This window comes from Haliotis rubra, unplaced genomic scaffold (assembly GCF_003918875.1).
Source record: "Haliotis rubra isolate DU_JTF1 unplaced genomic scaffold, ASM391887v1 Scf420, whole genome shotgun sequence".
Lineage (NCBI taxonomy): Eukaryota > Metazoa > Mollusca > Gastropoda > Lepetellida > Haliotidae > Haliotis > Haliotis rubra.
This window is the reverse complement of record NW_025767103.1, coordinates 47,242-67,125: the sequence shown is the minus strand read 5'-3', so window position 1 is coordinate 67,125 and position 19,884 is coordinate 47,242. Positions and strand designations below refer to the sequence as shown.

General features: G+C 42.4%; 2 protein-coding genes across 7 annotated transcripts in view; one reads left to right on the top strand and one right to left on the bottom strand.

The window, feature by feature from the left end:
• Nucleotides 1-10,522, top strand: part of LOC124288584 (tetraspanin-11-like) — an 83,835-nt gene extending 73,313 nt beyond the window's left edge. The window contains exons 6-11 of the mRNA XM_046725135.1: nucleotides 1,402-1,506; nucleotides 2,664-2,767; nucleotides 4,106-4,332; nucleotides 5,820-5,968; nucleotides 6,500-6,583; nucleotides 8,073-10,522. Coding sequence (XP_046581091.1) covers nucleotides 1,402-1,506; nucleotides 2,664-2,767; nucleotides 4,106-4,332; nucleotides 5,820-5,968; nucleotides 6,500-6,583; nucleotides 8,073-8,138 — 735 coding nt within the window. The 3' untranslated portion in view covers nucleotides 8,139-10,522. The remainder of the gene's footprint in view (nucleotides 1-1,401; nucleotides 1,507-2,663; nucleotides 2,768-4,105; nucleotides 4,333-5,819; nucleotides 5,969-6,499; nucleotides 6,584-8,072) is intronic.
• Nucleotides 10,523-12,149: 1,627 nt separating this feature from the next.
• LOC124288594 (venom prothrombin activator trocarin-D-like) lies at nucleotides 12,150-18,646 on the bottom strand. Of its 6 annotated transcripts, none has more exons than XR_006901478.1 (4): nucleotides 12,636-13,076; nucleotides 12,517-12,601; nucleotides 12,262-12,465; nucleotides 12,150-12,227 (listed from the first exon to the last, which is right to left on the bottom strand). XR_006901478.1 is itself a non-coding variant. In XM_046725145.1 (4 exons), exons 1-3 carry the CDS (start codon nucleotides 18,628-18,630, stop codon nucleotides 13,443-13,445), a joined length of 366 nt encoding a protein of 121 aa, XP_046581101.1. In that variant the 5' UTR covers nucleotides 18,631-18,646; the 3' UTR covers nucleotides 12,498-12,601; nucleotides 13,239-13,442. The 6 variants fall into 6 exon arrangements, 1 of the variants encoding a protein (XP_046581101.1); XR_006901479.1 differs by having other exon boundaries at nucleotides 12,670-13,076; XR_006901480.1 differs by having other exon boundaries at nucleotides 12,704-13,076.
• Between the last annotated feature and the right edge of the window lie 1,238 nt (nucleotides 18,647-19,884).

Sequence of the window (19,884 nt, the reverse complement as noted above, 5' to 3'; positions counted from 1 at the left end):
ACTTTATAAGTTGAATTTGCATTTTTGATGATTTGTTTCGGTAAGTCCATACCGAAAGGTATCAGAATCTGCAAAGTTGTGTTTTACGTTGCATGTGACCTTTAAGAGTAATTCAGTCATATGATATGCTACTATACATTGTTAAGCAAAAGAAACTATGCTCTCAGTGTAGTGTATCAAATGTTTAATAATTATAGTTTTAAAATATTCCTGCCACAAAACGAAACTGTGCACATAGGAAATCAGAGATATCTATTAGAACTATATGTGGCCACATGAATACGTGCAAACACCCAGTTGCAGGTACAACAACGTGCATTGAAGTTGGACAAAGTACTGTGACTATGTGCCCCAGTCCACCCAGCTGTGAATGGGTACCTCGTTAGGATGAGAAAGCCACAATAACTCGGTGCGCCTAGTGGCAGCAAGAGTTGTATACTCCCCCTGGAGTTGAGATTGATAAATACGATGTGCCGTTGAAATTGACATCCAATGATCGAGGGAAACAATACCAGCGCCTTGAGCATGCATGAGTTGCGTGGATATGTGCGCTATATAAATATCCTATAATAATAATAATAATATTAATATAAACGCAGAAAGTAGTGGATTGGACTGAACACATGACGTCAGTGGTTTCGGCTTGGACACGTGCAACACGGTTGTTCACGTGCATCTCGATCAATTGTGTGGAGAACATGAATGTCAGAACCAGCTATTGATATGGGAAGTGTACTTGGTCTGACGTGTGATCGTCCAAGATTATTCGGCTAATGAACCGCACATCATGCCACGATGACTGCCTTGTGGTGCATTTCCATGGCCACCGAAACACCATTTAAGCACTATTGAGACGTCATCAAAACAATAATGAAGATGTCGATGGTCCACATACAGGACGTCCACATGTCACAGCGCCAACGCAGGACAGATGGATACCACTGACCCATCTACGGCTGACACAGAAAGGAACGTCACGTGACATGTCCACGCCGTTCCGCCATACGACGCAACGTCATCGAGAAAACGCAGAGACGGAAGGGGAACGTAATTCTCAAGTCTGTGTCATATAGCCGCTCACGTATTAATGTGATACGACCGCATCATTCCGCCTTACGACGCAACGTCATCGAGAAAACGTAGAGATGGAAGGGGAGCGTAATTCTCAATTTTTTGTCATATAACCGCTCACGTATTCACGTGAGCAACGTCATCGAGAAAACGCACAGACGGCCGTTTTTGCGTTCACGCAAAATTACGCAACCACGGGTTATTTTGTAGTTTTACAGGAATGAGCGATGGTTAAACGAACAATCAAAGTTAACGGCATTTCTATCAAGTTCAGCTATTTTATTTCAATTGAACTACTGTTTTGGTTATTATTACAATTACTCTTTCCAGATTGGCGAACATACGATAAACGAGCTGTACCGGTCACTGAACTCAAGTTATGGCATGGCGGGAAAAGATCCAGTAACAAATGCATGGGATTTTATGCAAAAAATTGTGAGTTTTCAGCAACCCAGAGCCTGGACTTGTGGACAAGGTCGTTTATGAAACGTATTTACGTACATGTCAAGGCAACCCAAGGGTACGGGACGTCGTTAGGGCACTGTTCCGCCAACACATATAAAACTATTTGTCCCGAAATTACACGACAAATTTTGAAGAACTCTCCTTTCACTTGACATTCTGTTAAATATCACAGGCGCTCAGGCAAAATGGGGGACAGATTGATCGATATTTTCACTGAATCGAAAGGTCACATTATCAAGAGTTTGCGTCTGAGTCATACGCTATGCTTGCTAGGTAACGTGATTTTAAAGACAGAGCCTGACATATTTACAAGTCAGGCCATACCAACCTTAGAACATGGTTCCTGGTCAACGTGACAGAATGCCGGAGGCAACTGGAAGTTATTCCAAAAGTTTATTCAAAGTCAGATTCCTGCCTGAATATCTCAAAAAGTCCTGTTTGCGTTTCAAAGGCATGGGTTTTGTTCTAGGAAAGTCTCATCCATTAAAACAAAGGGGCCTTGCTTAAAATGATATTCTATAACCTTGCAGCACGCGTATGTAAATATTGCCAAGCCATCTGCGCTATGCACATTAGAATTCAGTGTATTCTCCTCAGCAAGGAACACAACAAGAATGATTACTTCCATGACATGATGAGACTATCTGAAAGACAGGTTCCCTGGCTGTATCTGTGATTGTCCCACTCTAACCCAGACAGATTACATAGGCAGACTTTGTTGTGGATACGTCGTTCTGAGTCTCATTATATCTGTAGCTTTGGAATGAAATGATTAAACGTGAGAAGTCTACGATAGCCATAAACTTGTTTAGTGCTCTACGAGAGAGAGTTTACGGGTCTTGTAGCATGTGAATAAAGTTTAACAATGACTGGGTTAGGATTTAGTTTGGTTAAAACCCCACGAACAGTATTGAAATCACAAATTTTAACATAAATCGACGGACGTCCAAGACTTTTATTATGTGAAAGCGGATAGAACTATAGGCAAGCGGATCCTGACACTGCAAAGGGACGTAAATCTTCCCTTAAATCGTCTAATGCAGCAAGCCACTTGGCCGTGCATATGTAACGATTCTAAAGCAAGAGGAACAATACCGACGTGTAATATCTTTATAATTTTCTCTCAGTTCGGCTGCTGTGGAGTGGATGGTGGCATTAACTCAACGACGTCCTGGGCCTACTACAAGGAGAACAACCACGTCAGATACTGTGGCACAAAAGAACAGCTCAGATCCATGTGTAAAATGAGACACTAGGTCAGTATAATGTGTCTTACCTGTATGCTTACACCAGGTCTTCAGTATAAGCTTGCCTGTGTGTTTAAAGAAGGACTACGTCACAGCTGTATCTTACCTGTGTGTTTATGAATGAGACGCACTAGGTCATCAGTATAATGTGTCTTACCTGTATGCTTATGAGACGGGCCAGGTCTTCAGTATAATGAGTCTTGCCTGTGTGTTTATGAGACGGACTAGGTCCTCAGTATAACGTGTCTTACCTGTGTGTTTATGAGACGGACGAGGTCCTCAGTATAATGTCTTACCTGTGTGTTTATGAGACGGACTAGGTCCTCAGTATAACGTGTCTTACCTGTGTGTTTATGAGACGGACTAGGTCCTCAGTATAACGTGTCTTACCTGTGTGTTTATGAGACGGACTAGGTCCTCAGTATAACGTGTCTTACCTGTGTGTTTATGAGACGGACTAGGTCCTCAGTATAACGTGTCTTACCTGTGTGTTTATGAGACGGACGAGGTCCTCAGTATGACGTGTCTTACCTGTGTGTTTATGAGACGGACGAATTTTTTTTATTCATTTTCTTTATATTTCGAATTAGGGGTGGGGTGGGGTGGGGGTGCTGCATACCCTGATAACGCGCATTTTTTCAGCTATTGGTGCGATTGATCCAGGTTCGAGCACACATACCTAGTCAGGGAGCTGCATGGGTTTTGCACGTTTACCGTATAATAGCAATGATTTCAATAATTCTAGTGGATATCTACTGCAGATAAACATTCGCCTCTTGCTATCGGCCAAGTCCCCAACTCTTGTGTTATCAATACTGACATTTACCGTTTCTCCTCCACAAATCACGCCAGACTTTGGGCGAAGCTAAGTGGGATATCTTGTCGTTCACCCTTGAGTGAGACGGTCAAGATAGCTGTGCACGCGCGAGCTGGGGATCTAATTTGGGGTCTCGTTAGGCCGAAAATTTATTATTGTTCAGGGAAAATGTGAAAGGTAGCCTAGCAACGCCGGGAAATAATCTACCTGACGCGTGTATTACTTATGATATAGGGTACATCTGGAATATACAGTCGGTAGACACGGTGTGGGGTGCGGGAGGGCATTAGCTGGATTGATAACGGCAGACATTGGCGGGGAAAGGGGCGGCTTCTGGTCAGATTCTAGACCGGTCAGTGGGTGGATATCTTGTCAAAATATATACATGTAATTCATCTTTGTATGTTATACATAAATGCTATAGACATACGGGGCACATTGACAAGTGTTGTCAACACAGATGTCTGAGAGACTCGTGTTCTCTGTTACATGTTTGTTTATTGTCACAGGTATCAGAAGGTACATCCCCGACAGTTGCTGTAAAACACAGATGTGTGAGAGACTCGTGTTCTCTGTTACGTGTTTGTTTATTGTCACAGGTATCAGAAGGTACATCCCCGACAGTTGCTGTAAAACACAGATGTGTGAGAGACTCGTGTTCTCTGTTACATGTTTGTTTATTGTCACAGGTATCAGAAGGTACATCCCCGACAGTTGCTGTAAAACACAGATGTCTGAGAGACTTGTGTTCTCTGTTACGCGTTTATTTATTGTCACAGGTATCAGAAGGTACATCCCCGACAGTTGCTCTAAAACACAGATGTGTGAGAGACTCGTGTCCTCTGTTACATGTTTGTTTATTGTCACAGGTATCAGAAGGTACATCCCCGACAGTTGCTGTAAAACACAGATGTGTGAGAGACTCGTGTTCTCTGTTACGTGTTTGTTTATTGTCACAGGTATCAGAAGGTACATCCCCGACAGTTGCTGTAAAACACAGATGTGTGAGAGACTCGTGTTCTCTGTTACATGTTTGTTTATTGTCACAGGTATCAGAAGGTACATCCCCGACAGTTGCTGTAAAACACAGATGTCTGAGAGACTTGTGTTCTCTGTTACGCGTTTATTTATTGTCACAGGTATCAGAAGGTACATCCCCGACAGTTGCTCTAAAACACAGATGTGTGAGAGACTCGTGTCCTCTGTTACATGTTTGTTTATTGTCACAGGTATCAGAAGGTACATCCCCGACAGTTGCTGTAAAACACAGATGTGTGAGAGACTTGTGTTCTCTGTTACATGTTTGTTTATTGTCACAGGTATCAGAAGGTACATCCCCGACAGTTGCTGTAAAACACCGATGTCTGAGAGACTCGTGTTCTCTGTTACATGTTTGTTTATTGTCACAGGTATCAGAAGGTACATCCCCGACAGTTGCTGTAAAACACCGATGTCTGAGAGACTCGTGTTCTCTGTTACATGTTTGTTTATTGTCACAGGTATCAGAAGGTACATCCCCGACAGTTGCTGTAAAACACAGATGTGTGAGAGACTCGTGTTCTCTGTTACGTGTTTGTTTATTGTCACAGGTATCAGAAGGTACATCCCCGACAGTTGCTGTAAAACACAGATGTGTGAGAGACTCGTGTTCTCTGTTACATGTTTGTTTATTGTCACAGGTATCAGAAGGTACATCCCCGACAGTTGCTGTAAAACACAGATGTCTGAGAGACTCGTGTTCTCTGTTACGTGTTTGTTTATTGTCACAGGTATCAGAAGGTACATCCCCGACAGTTGCTGTAAAACACAGATGTGTGAGAGACTCGTGTTCTCTGTTACGTGTTTGTTTATTGTCACAGGTATCAGAAGGTACATCCCCGACAGTTGCTGTAAAACACAGAAGTGTGAGAGACTCGTGTTCTCTGTTACGTGTTTGTTTATTGTCACAGGTATCAGAAGGTACATCCCCGACAGTTGCTGTAAAACACAGATGTGTGAGAGACTCGTGTTCTCTGTTACGTGTTTGTTTATTGTCACAGGTATCAGAAGGTACATCCCCGACAGTTGCTGTAAAACACAGATGTGTGAGAGACTCGTGTTCTCTGTTACGTGTTTGTTTATTGTCACATGTATCAGAAGGTACATCCCCGACAGTTGCTGTAAAACACAGATGTGTGAGAGACTCGTGTTCTCTGTTACATGTTTGTTTATTGTCACAGGTATCAGAAGGTACATCCCCGACAGTTGCTGTAAAACACAGATGTCTGAGAACCTGACAAAATGTACAGGACTGGACTACCCAAAGCTGTCACCAGCAGTCGGGCCTCCCGTTGTGGACATTAACTTTAACGACCAGATGTTTACAGAGGTATGACTAACATGAAACCTGATTATGACTTAATTCGTTAACTCTGAGTGTGTGATAGACTAACGCTTAGTCTCAGAATATATATAATTTTGATTGTAACAAATAGATCCATTTAAATTGAAAAAGAGCCCCAGAGAGTCTCGAGATTCAGAACCTGGGGAAATCTAGACTTGCTTCATTTGGGGCTTTAGCATTGTAGGGCGGGCTAGGCTGTAGGAAAAATTATACGGATAAGGGGCTGTGAGACAGACTGTGTGTATGAGTAAGTATGGGTTTAAGCCGTGTTTAGCAATTTTCCAGCAATATCACCAGAAATGGGCTCCCCACATTGTACCCAGGTGGGCAATCGAACCCGGGTCTTCAGCCTGACGTTCAAACAGTTAATCCCTACTGCACCTCGTTAACACTGGACCACGCCACAATACATCGATTTATTTGATAACTCAAGACATTAACTTGTACTGTTGGATTTTGTGCTTAATTGGTCATTATCTTTTGACTGATGTCGTTAATTTGCGAATTTTGTTTCAGGGATGCTACACGAAGTTTTTTGCTTTCCTCGCTAGTAACGCCCGGATACTTGGTGGGGTCGGCGTAGGTGTTGCCGCGTTGATGGTAAGGGTAATGGGAGCAATATCAATGTCGTGCACTTATACTATACTCAGTGTGGAGATTGAGCTATATACGTGACCAAGTAGTGGCAGCAACAACAATAGTAGTAGTAGTAGTAGTAGTAGTAGTAGTAGTAGTAGTAGTAGTATAGCGGCGGTCTGTCAATAATCGAGTCTGGACCAGACAACCAAATGATCAACATCATAAACATCGATCTACGTCATTGGGACCTGTGAAGATCCGGTGTAGAATAGGTCTTCAGCAACCCATATGCTTACCACAAAAGGCGACTATGCTTGTCGTAAGAGGCGACTAACGGGATCGGATGGTCAGGCTCGCTGACTTGGATGACACATCGGTTCCCAATTGCGCAGATCGATGTTCATGCTGTTGATCACTGGATTGTCTGGTCCAGACTCGACTATTTACAGACCGCCGCCATATAGCTGGAATATTGTTGAGTGCGGCGTAAAACTAAACTGACTCACTCTACGTCATTGGGATACGATGACATGTGTCAAGCAAGTCACCTATCCCGTTAGTCGCCTCTTACGGCAAAAATGGGTTGCTGAACCAATTCTAACCCGGATCTTCACGGGACAGAGGTAGCAGTAGTAGTAGTAGTAGCAATAGTAGTAGTAGTAATAGTAGTAGAAGTAGTAATAGCAGTAGTAGTAGTAGTAGCAGTAGTAGTAGTAGTAGTAGTAATACTAGTAGAGTAGTAGTAGTAGTAATACTAGTAGAAGTAGTAGTAATACTAGTAGAAGTAGTAGTAATAGTAGAAGAGGAAGTAGTAATAGCAGTAGTAGTAGTAGCAGCAGTAGTAGTAGCAGCAGTAGTAGTAGCAGTAGTAATACTAGTAGAAGTAGTAATAATAGTAGTAGCAGCAGTAGCGGTAGTAGTAGCAGCAGTAGTAGTAGCAGTAGTAATGCTAGTGGCAGCAGTAGTAGTAGTAATAGTGGTGTAGAAGTAGTAGTAATAGTAGTAGGAGTAGTAGTAATAGCAGTGGCAGCGGTAGTAGTAGTGGTAATGCTAGTGAGTAGTAGTAGTAGCGGTAGTAGTAGCAGTAGTAATACTAGTAGAAGTAGTGGTAATACTAGTAGTGGTAGTGAGTAGTAGTGATAGTAGTGGTGGAAGTAGTAATAGTGGTAATGGCCAAGTGGTAGTGAAGTATAGTAGTAGTAGTAGCAGTGGTAGTAGTAGTAATGCCAGTTGTGAGTAGTAGTAGTAGCAGTAGTAATACTAGTAGAAGTAGTAGTAATAGTAGTAGAAGTAGTAATGGCAGGTAGTGGTGGCAGCAGTGGTAGTAGCAGCAGTAGTAGCAGCAGCAGGAGTGTGTAAGTAGTAGTAGTAAAAGCGAAGTGAGCACGATTTGCCTCTGTTATTACATAACAGCTAGAATATCTCCTGAACAGAGGTAATCACCTACACATCATATAAAACAAATACATTGCCGTTTTCCGCATGACATTCCTCATTCTTAATCTTTCAGGTCCTAGGGATGACGTTTGCCCTGTGTCTGTGCCGCCGGATAAAGGATGACTATTATTTTGACTGACATTAGACAACCATCACTTTGAACCACACGGACCGCGCACCTTGCACGCATTGTCAGTTGTCATGGTTACGAACGTGTCATTAGTAACGGTTTCATCAAACTTGAGAATCAAGTCATTTCTTTCATTACAGTGTAGACAGTCGAGCAGAATATATTGAAGAATATCATCTCCACACATCCAGGGCAGACCGTGACAGTTGACGATATAGTAATATATAGACTCATCGAAAACAGTTTTAACGAAAACAGTATTTAACAGAAACAAACTGATAGAGAATATGGAATTTGGGGAGTTGATGAACGCAGTATGTTTTGTGTGTTATGTCTCTTTCCTGTAGTAAAATATATGTACTTTATAAAAAAATGACCAAATATTATTAGTATCTTGAATATCAATATTTAGTATTGTGATTTTATAATAATGTTTCAGTTAAGCATTATTCGAGGTGGGGGGAGGCGTTCAAGTTGTTGATCAGTTAACGCATATAGCGTATGTTGGCTTTCACCATTGTTGATTTGAGTTGTTGCTGGAGACCGACTGTCATGTATAATCGGTATAATATGTGAAATGATGGCAATGGTGACACGGTTTCACGTTGACAACTATTCGGGAACATTTACTGCTAAAAAAATTAGAGTCTTGTTTTATGGTCAGAGAGTTATTTTTCACAATATCTGTACTATTTAAACCTTAAATGGTTTCCAAATCGTGAACCTAAATGCCAGGATTGTGGGCCAATCCATCTTATTCTGAGACTACGAAGCAAATAACGAACGTTAAAACTTTACAACGATCAGCGTCAGTACATCCTGTCTTGTTGTGGTTGCTAGCTCTGAAGTTGATGAATATGCACTCGTTGAAGTTGTCGGTGTTAACCTCCAACGTGACAGACTGCCCATCAGTGCGAAGTCGTCGTCACGTGGAAGACGTTGCCGCAACACCAACCACGGTCAGCAGCCGCGACAAGACGTGAAGGGCTTGACACCGGCAGTATTTGGAAACATCTAACGTATTCGCTTTTGTCCAATGATCGTGTTCTCAAACAGCCCTAAATGAAAAATGAAGAATTCACTTAAAGATTCGTTATTCATGTGCTGATATCACATACAGTCCTAGTGATATTACGTACGGTTATGTTGTGGTTATATCATGAGTAGAAGTAATATCAACACGAACGGTTGAAGTGATATCACGTGATGTTACAGTGATATCTTTATTATGTTTTGCCTCTTTGCGACAGTTATGTACATAATGTAAATAAGCAATGCCGTCCTAATATAGACAAAATTTCTTATCAATGTAAATATTATTTATATCGTTTGTATCTCTGTGAATATTTCATCCATTGCTCATGTTTGGCATAGAGTGCGGTAGATCATACGTTGAGACGTCCCTACAGAGACATCAGGTTTCTTGAAACGTCTCTGACACAGCCTGGATATTGCGACGTCAACACCGAAACGGTCTCTTTCTGTCAACGTCACCAGTGAGACGGCCTGTTTCTTTAAGACAACGCACTCATTCGGCATGTTTCTTGGTTTTCACACGTAAACTGAAGCGGTCTTAAGCTTTCATCATTAAAACAGCCTGTTACTTGAGACGACAAAATTAAGATGCCCTATATGCTGGTACGTCATTACCGAGATCCTAGAGGCATGATTTCAGACGGGCCAGGCTCATTTACTTGACCCCAGAGAAACGTACACCCTCATCGGTGATTTGTAATGGGAATGCCATTGTTACATCATGTCACAACGGGAAGAAAAATTGGTGACATTTCCTTATGTAATTCGTATGTAAATGTTACGTCCCCTTTAAGCGCTTGATTAATGTTAATGATTTCATCACATGGGTTGCACGTCTCGACTTGTTCCAATAAAGTGCATTACAATGTCATTTCACGCAGTCGTAGTGTCTTGTGTGGACGTGTAGGTGGTTGTGATTATATGGTTGCTTCATATGCATGACCACATTGCTCGGGTAACCGAGGTGGGGACGGCGCTCAGTCATGGACCAGGTCATCCGTCATGCGAGGATATTGTAGATAAACATTATACACGACTGTATACATTTGTCACTCAATGAAGAAGCTTCAACGCTGCCGACCAAGATTAAACAACACTGTTGACCTAAGTTCTGCGTAAACAGTGCCAAGACATTTGCACACATTGTCACAGTAGTGCCATATTGGCACACACTTGTAACTGTTTAGTCACGGTAGAACTGCCATGATGTATAGCTGTATAAAGAATGATGTTTAGCTTTAGCAAGAAGTCATCACAATTACCAACAATTAGTTAGCTCTATGAAATGGATCGGAACTCTCCGAACAGATCTCAGATATTTATGTTTGTTTGGGAAATAAATTCAGTGCTTTTTATTATTATTATTTTTTGTTATTATTCGACAGGACTCAATTCTACATTGTGAACCACAATATGTTAATGACAGATTTACTACTGAATCCAGTGTTGAGTTCTTTCGGGTAGTATATTTCATATTTCACGATAAGGGCCCTGTTGGTCATTCAGATATAATTTATGCATGACATATCCTATTATATTTGTATCATACATCAATATATTTAAATCATATTGTGTTTAAAGATTAAGGGAGCGGTCGGGGAGCCTCGTGGTTAAAGCGTTCGACCATCACACCCAAGGGCCCTGTTCGATTCCAAAACTGGATACAGTGTGTGTGCCGGCGATTAGGCGCCATACTGAGAATATAAGTCCGGATCATCCCTTAACAGTACTAGATACTAGATTCTGAACTTTACTGATAAAAGTGTACTCCGATATATAACATGTGTTGCGTTGTGATATTGCTGAAATATTACAGAAAGTAGCATAAAACTTGACTCATTTACTAACGTTTGAAGAATGTTTGAGATTTCACAGTTGGATATTTTGCAAATACGTTCACCTTGAATTATTGGTGACACATAACGTGCATGTCACTGCCCTAATGTCGCTGATGATGTCGGATGGTGACATTGTGCATGACACTGTCGGCGGGTCGTTAATGATGTTGTTGGATGATGACTGAAGTCAATCATCAGACAAATGTTGATTAGAATTCGATCTGTGGTTCATCTTTCGAAGATTCCTTTTATCCAACCCGTTATTCACAGTAGATGTTGATGCCAGCCCAATCACAATGAGAACACAACATGAACGAAGCATGGTATTTAGGGATTTCATACCATATGTATATATTAGCATGGAAGTATTTTCAGTCTTAACATGCGGTTACTAACAAAGCATCAATGTATCGGAAATGAAAATATCAAGAATTCTTGTAATATAAGAAAAAACATACAAAGTGATTAAACAAAGACACAGATTGAACATTGCCTGTGATTCAACACGGGTCGTGATTCAACATAGGCCGTGAATCGATACAGACCATAAATGATCATAGACATGAATCAGCTCAGACAGTAATCCAGCAAAGTATTTCAAATATAGATCGTGAATACATACAGATAATTAATCTACACAGACATTGACTTAACGTTGACTTTTCATCAGCATAGACCGTGATTTTACATAAACCGTGAATCAGCGCAGACCATAAATCAACATAGACCGTGAATCACCTTAGATCATGATTTTACTTGAAACCGTGAATCAGCATAGACCATGGTTCTATATAGACACATATGCATATAGAAGGATGGAAAGATAACCAACCCACAGAGGTTTAGTTTCTAGCCTTTACGAACTAAACTGGAATTACGTTGTATCGTGGATGTCAACTCCCAGTTAACAGAACATATGTTTTGCAATCCTGCAATCAGTCAAAATCTACACATCATCCACCATGATTTCGTTTCGCGATTTTATGATTGGAATATGCATTAAGACTCATTAATCCAACCAAAATACACCCAAGGAGTTTCAGCCTAGTTCGTCAAGGACTTTTCTGTTCAAGTAATTCCCTTGCCTCGGTGAGATGTGATATAACCTTGATCTTGAATCAGCCTAGACTGTGATGTAACGTACACAGTGATTCAACCTAGACTGTGATGTTACCTACACCGTGCTTCAACCTAGACTGTGATGTAACCTACACCGTGCTTCAACCTAGACTGTGATGTAACCTACACCGTAAAGACACCTAGAGTGTGATGTAACCTACACCGTGATTCAACCTAGACTGTGATGTAACCTACACCGTGATTCAACCTAGACTGTGATGTAACCTACACCGTGATTCAACCTAGACTGTGATGTAACCTACACCGTGATTCAACCTAGACTGTGATGTAACCTACACCGTGATTCAACCTAGACTGTGATGTAACCTACACCGTGATTCAACCTAGACTGTGATGTAACCTACACCGTGAAGACACCTAGACTGTGATGTAACCTACACCGTGATTCAACCTAGACTGTGATGTAACCTACACCGTGATTCAACCTAGACTGTGATGTAACCTACACCGTGATTCAACCTAGACTGTGGTGTAACCTACACCGTGAAGAAACCTAGACTGTGATGTAACCTACACCGTGAATCAACCTAGACAGTGATGTAACCTACACCGTGATTCAACCTAGACTGTGATGTAACCTACACCGTGATTCAACCTACACCATGATTCAACCTAGACTGTGATGTAACCTACACCGTGATCCAAGCTACACCATGAATCAACCTAAATGATTCAATATATAGACAATATTCTGTCTAGGCAGCAGTCTAAGTAAACTTAGGCTCAGTATTATTCGTTACACTGCTATACTGAATCTAACAAAACCCTGTGGAAGGTCGCGTCAGGTAACCTTTGAGCGACCTATGACCTTCCAATTAAACGCGTGACGACAGAACGGATTTAACCAGTCGGACAACGGCTACTATTTAGGGTTCGGCGGGACTTACAAAATGGATTAACTCTTCACCGGTCGCCAACACTGATCTCACAACAAATGAAAATCCGCATAAGACACAGATATATGACCTGCAGAATATACGCTTTTGGGTTTCTGCTGACATGGCTATCATTAGCTAATATTTCCGCAAGCTGACATCCTTGAATACTGACAAAAAACGCAGTCTAGGCAGTGATTCAATCTAGACCTTGATGTAACCTAGACCCTGATTCAACCTCGACATTGCCTTGACAGTGATTCAGATGATAATTTGTAAATTTGTTTTAGTATACCAGTGAAACGACAGGTACTTCAACACCTGACACCTGTCCTGACATACACGATCTAGTATTACCGGAAGTGTGTCCCATTATATAACAGGACATCGTCATATACAAACGTATATAACGCAATTAGCATAATTCACACCGACTTCCATCCCATTTCCCTCTTGATCCAAGGAACGAAGGGTTTGATGTTCGTATACACGCCAGATATGTTGTGACCGGGAGAGCCTCCGGCGTACACTGCCATCAGAGTGTTGGTATCTGAATGAAAAGGCAACGCAATGTACATCAAGAGCTCCGAAACTGTCAACCTACCATATGAACACGCAGCGTACATTTGTACATTCGTAAGTACTTCGTTACAATTCTGGTTTTCACAGCTATATTGTAAACCTGCAAGAGCCACAACCCCTTGACTTGTATTGTTGAGTCTAGGGAGACAATTGCTCTATTCATGAGGCATACACTTTATCAGTGCTTCCTTCTGGCGATTGCTAACAAACACAAAGTTGAGCATAATCATATTTTGGTTTATGATACAGCGAGAACACACACGATGTGATCAAATATTGTTGTCGCCACGTGTCAATAATTAAATTAACCTTTAACTGTATTTTAAAGGTCAGAAGTTCAATAACAGGCAGACCATTTCACAGTATGTGTGTCAGTAGTTTCGTTTGTTTGTTGTATTTAGCGCCGAACTCAGCAATATTCCAGCTGTATGGCCGCGGTCAGTAATTAATCTAGTCTGGACAGACAATCCAGCATGTGCATCTATCTACGCAATTGGGATACCATGAGTGTCAACCAAGTCAGCGAGTCTGACTCACTATCCACGTCCACACTATGGTCAGTTACGACCTGCGAGCTTCTCAGCATGGCGACCTTACCTACACATCTAACCCTTCTAAGAGAAAGTAAAGGAACACGCGAACATCCGGATTGGTATTCGGCAACCCATGCTTGGCGAACCGGGTGAATAATGGAATCGGGTGGTCAGGCTCGATGACTAGGTGGATGCATGTCATCGTATCTCAGTTGCGTAGATCTACGCTCATGATGTCAATCACTGGATTGTCTGGCCGAAACTCGGCTATTTACAGACCGGCTGCATATAACTGGATTCCTCTTCAGAAGTAGTCTTCCTTGGGGTACTCTAGCTTTTCTCGGGAACATATCTTAATGACAGGGTTAAAATGTTTTTAACATTTAAAAAATAAACGTTTGTTAGTTGTGGTATGCAACACCGTGAGCAGTGTAATCCCCTTAAGAGAGTGATTCCCCTTAGCGGTTGAAGGCGGAGGACTTATCTCTTCCTCTGTTCTCGGTCATTCATTACACACTTACACATCGACACATGATTACTCTGTTTTTCATGTTATAAGTTAACCCTCATTCTTTTTCCAGCAAGGAAGTGGCCATGTTGCTCCCCCTTCCACTCTTATCTCCATCACCCATCCTATCACCGGCCCCATTGGGGACCTCTGGCGAGGGGAGGCAAGTTGAAGGAGGAGCATGAGGTGGACAACAGCGATGAGGAAGCCGAGGTCTTCCACTTCGCCTCTGCGCTCGGGGAGGTCCGCAATCTAATTGCTTCGGTCCTCCCGGAGACCAGCGGGCACTGCTTTTGCAGCAACTGCGGGTGGCAGTACACAGTGCCTACCTGGCTGCTCTGCAGTCGGGTCGGGCGCAGTCTCGGAAGTATGACAGGGACTCGTTCCCTGGCACCATCCTTCAGAGACAACTCGACGAGTTTGGGGCTCACCTGGCCAAGGACGCTCTACGCGCTGCAACGGCTGGGTTAATGGGCACTGTGTGTGATGGGCATGTTCCAGCTGTGACTGAGCTACTCCAGCTATCAGGTCCAGCACAAGGACAATCTGATGGCCCTTCCTATGATGGTGCTACCCTCTTTCCGGGATCGGATCATATTGTCAAGGAGGCCGTGGAGGCCACTGCACCTTACAAGGAGTCAAGGCTCTTGTAGGGAGCAACACCTTCAGCCCGCTCTCCTGCCCAGGACGCCTCTTACCCTGCGTCCTAAGAAACCATCATATGATCTTCAAGGGTGAGAATTTAATAGTAGAATAGTTGTTCTTTTAATGATCGGCTAAATTTCTGCAATATCGCCAACACCTGAGGGGATGGTGTAAATCCAGCTGGGGTCCATGCAGAAAGTAAGAGTACTGTAAGTCCCCATGGTCCCTGGTATGGTGATCTACCTTCAGTTGCTGGCGATCAGTAGCTTGTTATTTTATTTTGTATTGTTTTCTGCAGTCATAGATTTTAGTACAACATACAAGTTTTTAACCAAATCTGTGATATTCTTGTATTTTTACTGTCCTTCGACGACAGGTTGATATGGTATATATTTATTGTGGTTTAATTGACTCAGCCGACTCTCCCACTTACTACGGGACTGGGAGAGCGTTACCACAAACCCCTGGGTCCCATCCACGCTAAGGGAGGGCCATATGACAGAGCAGCCGGAGTTATTACAATCATGGCGTTGCTAGACAAGGCCACGGTCAAGGTCGTGCCATCGGGACAGGAAACAGATGGCATGTACTTGACGGATTTCCTGGTCCCTAAAAAGACCCAGGGGTCTCAGGGGTCTAAACCGCCTCCATAGACATACCTTCCTTCAAGATGGAGACACTGCGCTCAGTGATCTGTTCAGCCAGGAGATTGGCTAACATATATCGATCTGAAAGATGCGTATCTTCATATCACGGTGCACCCTTTGTTCAAGAGATACCTCAAGTCCTACTTCGACGGGGTGCACTGCCTGTTGAAGGTGCTCCGGTTCGGTCTCGCTACGGCTCCGAGAGTGTTCACCAAACTGATGATGGTACTGGCCCTGTCTGTCAGGTCCAGGGGATGCTGCTGTCACCTGACGCTGCATCATGAGCAGGCTCACAGCTTCCAGCCTTTTGTCTGAGACGGAGACTCGCTTACACATCAATGTGTTGGAGCTGAGAGTTGGCAGACGGGTATTTAAATGCTTCAAATAGCAGGTTCGAAACCAGACGGTTCGTCTAGAGGTGGACATCCAACGGCGATGACCTATATTCTGAAGCATGGGGGCACGGTCTCGCCATCGCGCCCCTGGGAAACATGGCAGTTCCTCCTGGTACGATCAGTACAATGTTTCAGTAACTCAGGTATACCTCCTGGGGTTGGAGAATGTCCGAGCTGATGTCCTGTCTCGGGGAATGCTAGACCCGGTTTGTTTTACGAACTGTTTGCGTCTGGGGGGACACACCAGATTCCGACCTTCTGCTCTCGCATTCCAGACCCCAGAGCTCTGGCCTCCAATGCCTTCATGCTTGATTGGACTGAATGTGGTTTTGAATGTGCAAAAGAGCTCTTTCAAAGCAGAAAAAACTATGGTTATTAACGAGACCAACGTTCACAAAAATTATTAGAATTTGTTTAATGATATGTATGGCGCTATTTTACCACACTCTGCTGACAGTATGATAATGGAGACTGGTTATTCTCTGGCATTGATGTTATATGTTCATATGAAATGGGTTTCTGCTGGTGGACGGGCATTACCGATCATGCTCAGTCTCATGCAGAATCGTGCTGAGTCAATTACATATGAAACGTCTAAGGGCGAGACATTAAAGCTTTGCTGCAAAATGAAGTTATTCCTAAAGTGAGTACTCAGAAGGGCATTTAGATGTTCATGACATCCTGACCCTCATTGTGAACCCATGGTGGCATCTCTTTGTTTTCGCCATCGTTTCATATACTTTTCACCGCCCAAGGTTCCTTTAAGCCCAAGGCAATCTGTTTCGGTGTAATGTATCAAGTAGAGTTACCTGACGTCAGCAATCCATATCTGAATATGGATTAATCAATACGTTGGCTGTATCAATATATTCTTGCCTAGCTTATTAGACATGTATTTCTTCATACAATCTCCTTTCTCGTTTGCACGTGTACAGACGTATAGAGTTAAAACATATAGGCCATAGTTACAGCTGTTTTGCTTTCTGTAAATTTAGTTTCTTCAAACATATATCATTCAAACAATCAATCGTCAAATCTGCGGTAACAGTCACTAGTGTTAGTTTCATGCCTGCCAAAGATACGTCATCAATAAATAACACAGACAATACAGATATGTGACAGGGCAGCATATGACACGGTACTCATTTGTGCAACTGGGGACGGTCGGAGTCAGTAAGGTGTAATATAAATATGTGCTACCTGTGTGTTTGACGATGAGGCCACTGCCGCTGTCCCCAGAGGCTGTCTCGGAGGTGGTGTCCCTAGCCTTAAAGCACACATTGTTGTCTTTAACGTAATAGTCCCACTCACTCTTGCATTGGGTGGTGTTCAGAAGAGACACCATTATGTACAGCAGGTGGTTTGACGTGGTAGCTGAAATGTTAAAAGAATAATAATTTTGGTAACAAGATAGTACCATTACCAGTATGTTTACGTCGGGGTGGGTGTATTTGACTCTAAGGTCACGTTATATTGCTATACAATATCCCATGAGCACCTCGGTGGCCCATAGACAGCCTCCCTAGAGTCGTCTGTAGAGCCATCAGGTAAGCGTTACCTTCATACTTACCATTGTTTTGGTTGTTGCTATATAGACCACTAACATTACTTATATCTGGGAGTTTGTATTCATGCTAGAGTACTAGGGAGACTTCTTCTGAAGACGATTTACCTAAACCTGGAAGTTTCAATTCCTTGAAGTAAACCTTCCACCTCCAAAGAGGAGTTGCAGGGCATGATAGGTAAACCACCAGTGACATAGTTTCAGGAAGGGACGTAATCCGCACCACTGCATGCCACAACGTCAAAGGTTTTTGTTTAAAAAAAATAAAGCTCAAAACTTTTTTCCTGTGAAAAAATGCTTAAGTACCCCAAAGGAAGACTTATTTCAAGGAATTGAAAGCAATCCAGGTTTGAATTAAAGTTTTACGTCGCTTTAATGGTATTCCAGCAATATCACGACGGAGATTCCAAATGACGACATACTCCTGTTAAGAAGATCGTCTTTACAATACATGGTTCAAGGCTTATTCCAATATCGCTCAATAGCTCGTCTATTACATGTGTATGTAAACTGTAATGTGGTTTCAAGATAACATCGACATGAAAAACGTTCGTAAAGACAAGAGAATGACATCACTGATGTGTCTTGTAATATAATGGGTGATGTCGAGAAGGTACATATTTTTCTGTAAAGTCTCAGACAAAGTAGAAATTAGAAAGTTTAACATCTTACCTTCACTATCAAGTGATGTCTTCCCCATCCGACACCACGCCCTCCGTCCCTGGTTCAATGGTATCATCCTTAGCAGGCAAACACGCTGCTTGGACAGCATCGTTAAACAATTATAGGGTCCGCTTTAACCAAGGCTAGATCTTCACTGTTATCTGCAAAACAGAAATGTCGATATCATAGCACCTGCTCGTCCAACCGAAATCAGTCCTGATAGGATGGTGACGTCTTCATCTGCTTCAACCCATAATGTTTAGATTTAAGCAAGAGATCTCATAGCGAGAGAAAAAACTTGTTCATGAATGAATAGTGTTTTTGCACTTTCAAAAGCAAAACATTTACATCGTCCAACTTACGTAAGATTGCTTTTTTTAACCCATGTTCTGTCCTGTTTTGGTCTGTCTTCAACTTTAAACTCCCAGGGAAGGAGTGCAAGTTTTGTCTTTGACGGACTGACAGCCTGTAGATAAAGAATATACAGAATGGCAAAGAACATCCTTAACAGTCACAGATATTACGCGTGTAAAGACCACGGATGATTTTGTTTATATGTATTAGGGAATGGGACTTCAGATAGATGTAGTGTTAGATTTGGCTGTTGGACTTTGAGGGGTTATTGTTAGATACTATCCGGTAATACTGTGGGAACAGGGTTAGATTCAAGGAAGCGTGACCAGGAAGACTGGGGAGTTTATTGGAAAACAAATACTGGTCTGAAAGTAATCGAACCTGAACCAGACAATCCAGTGATGAGCAACGATCTATACAATTGGGATACGATGACATGTGTCAACAAGTCAGTGAGTCTGACCACCGATCAGCATGGGTTACTGAACGCCAATTCTAACCTGGATCTTCACGGGTCTTAGTAACATGAGACATTGTAAGATGGTATATATAATTCCGTTGTACATCATCTGGAAGACAGTGGATATCAGTTTTCCTTCTTGTTTGTTTCCACCTGTGAGAGATCCGGGTTAGAATATTGATCTTCAGTAACCCATGCTTGTCGTAAGAGGCGACTAACGGGATCCGGGTGACTTGGTTGACACATGGCATCGGTTCCCCAATTAGCAGATTGAGTGCTCATGCTGTTGATCACAGGATTGTCTGGTCAGACTCGATTATTTTACAGACCGCCGCCATAAAGCTGGAATATTGCTGAATGCGGCTTAAAACTAAACTCACTCACTCACACTTGTTTGTGTAATTTCTTTTGTATACAATTCTGTGTATAGTCCTTGCTTATATTAGTGTGGGTATTAGGGTATTGATATAGTTAGTAGCATTGTTGGGTATTAGATCAGCACCATAAATATTAGTG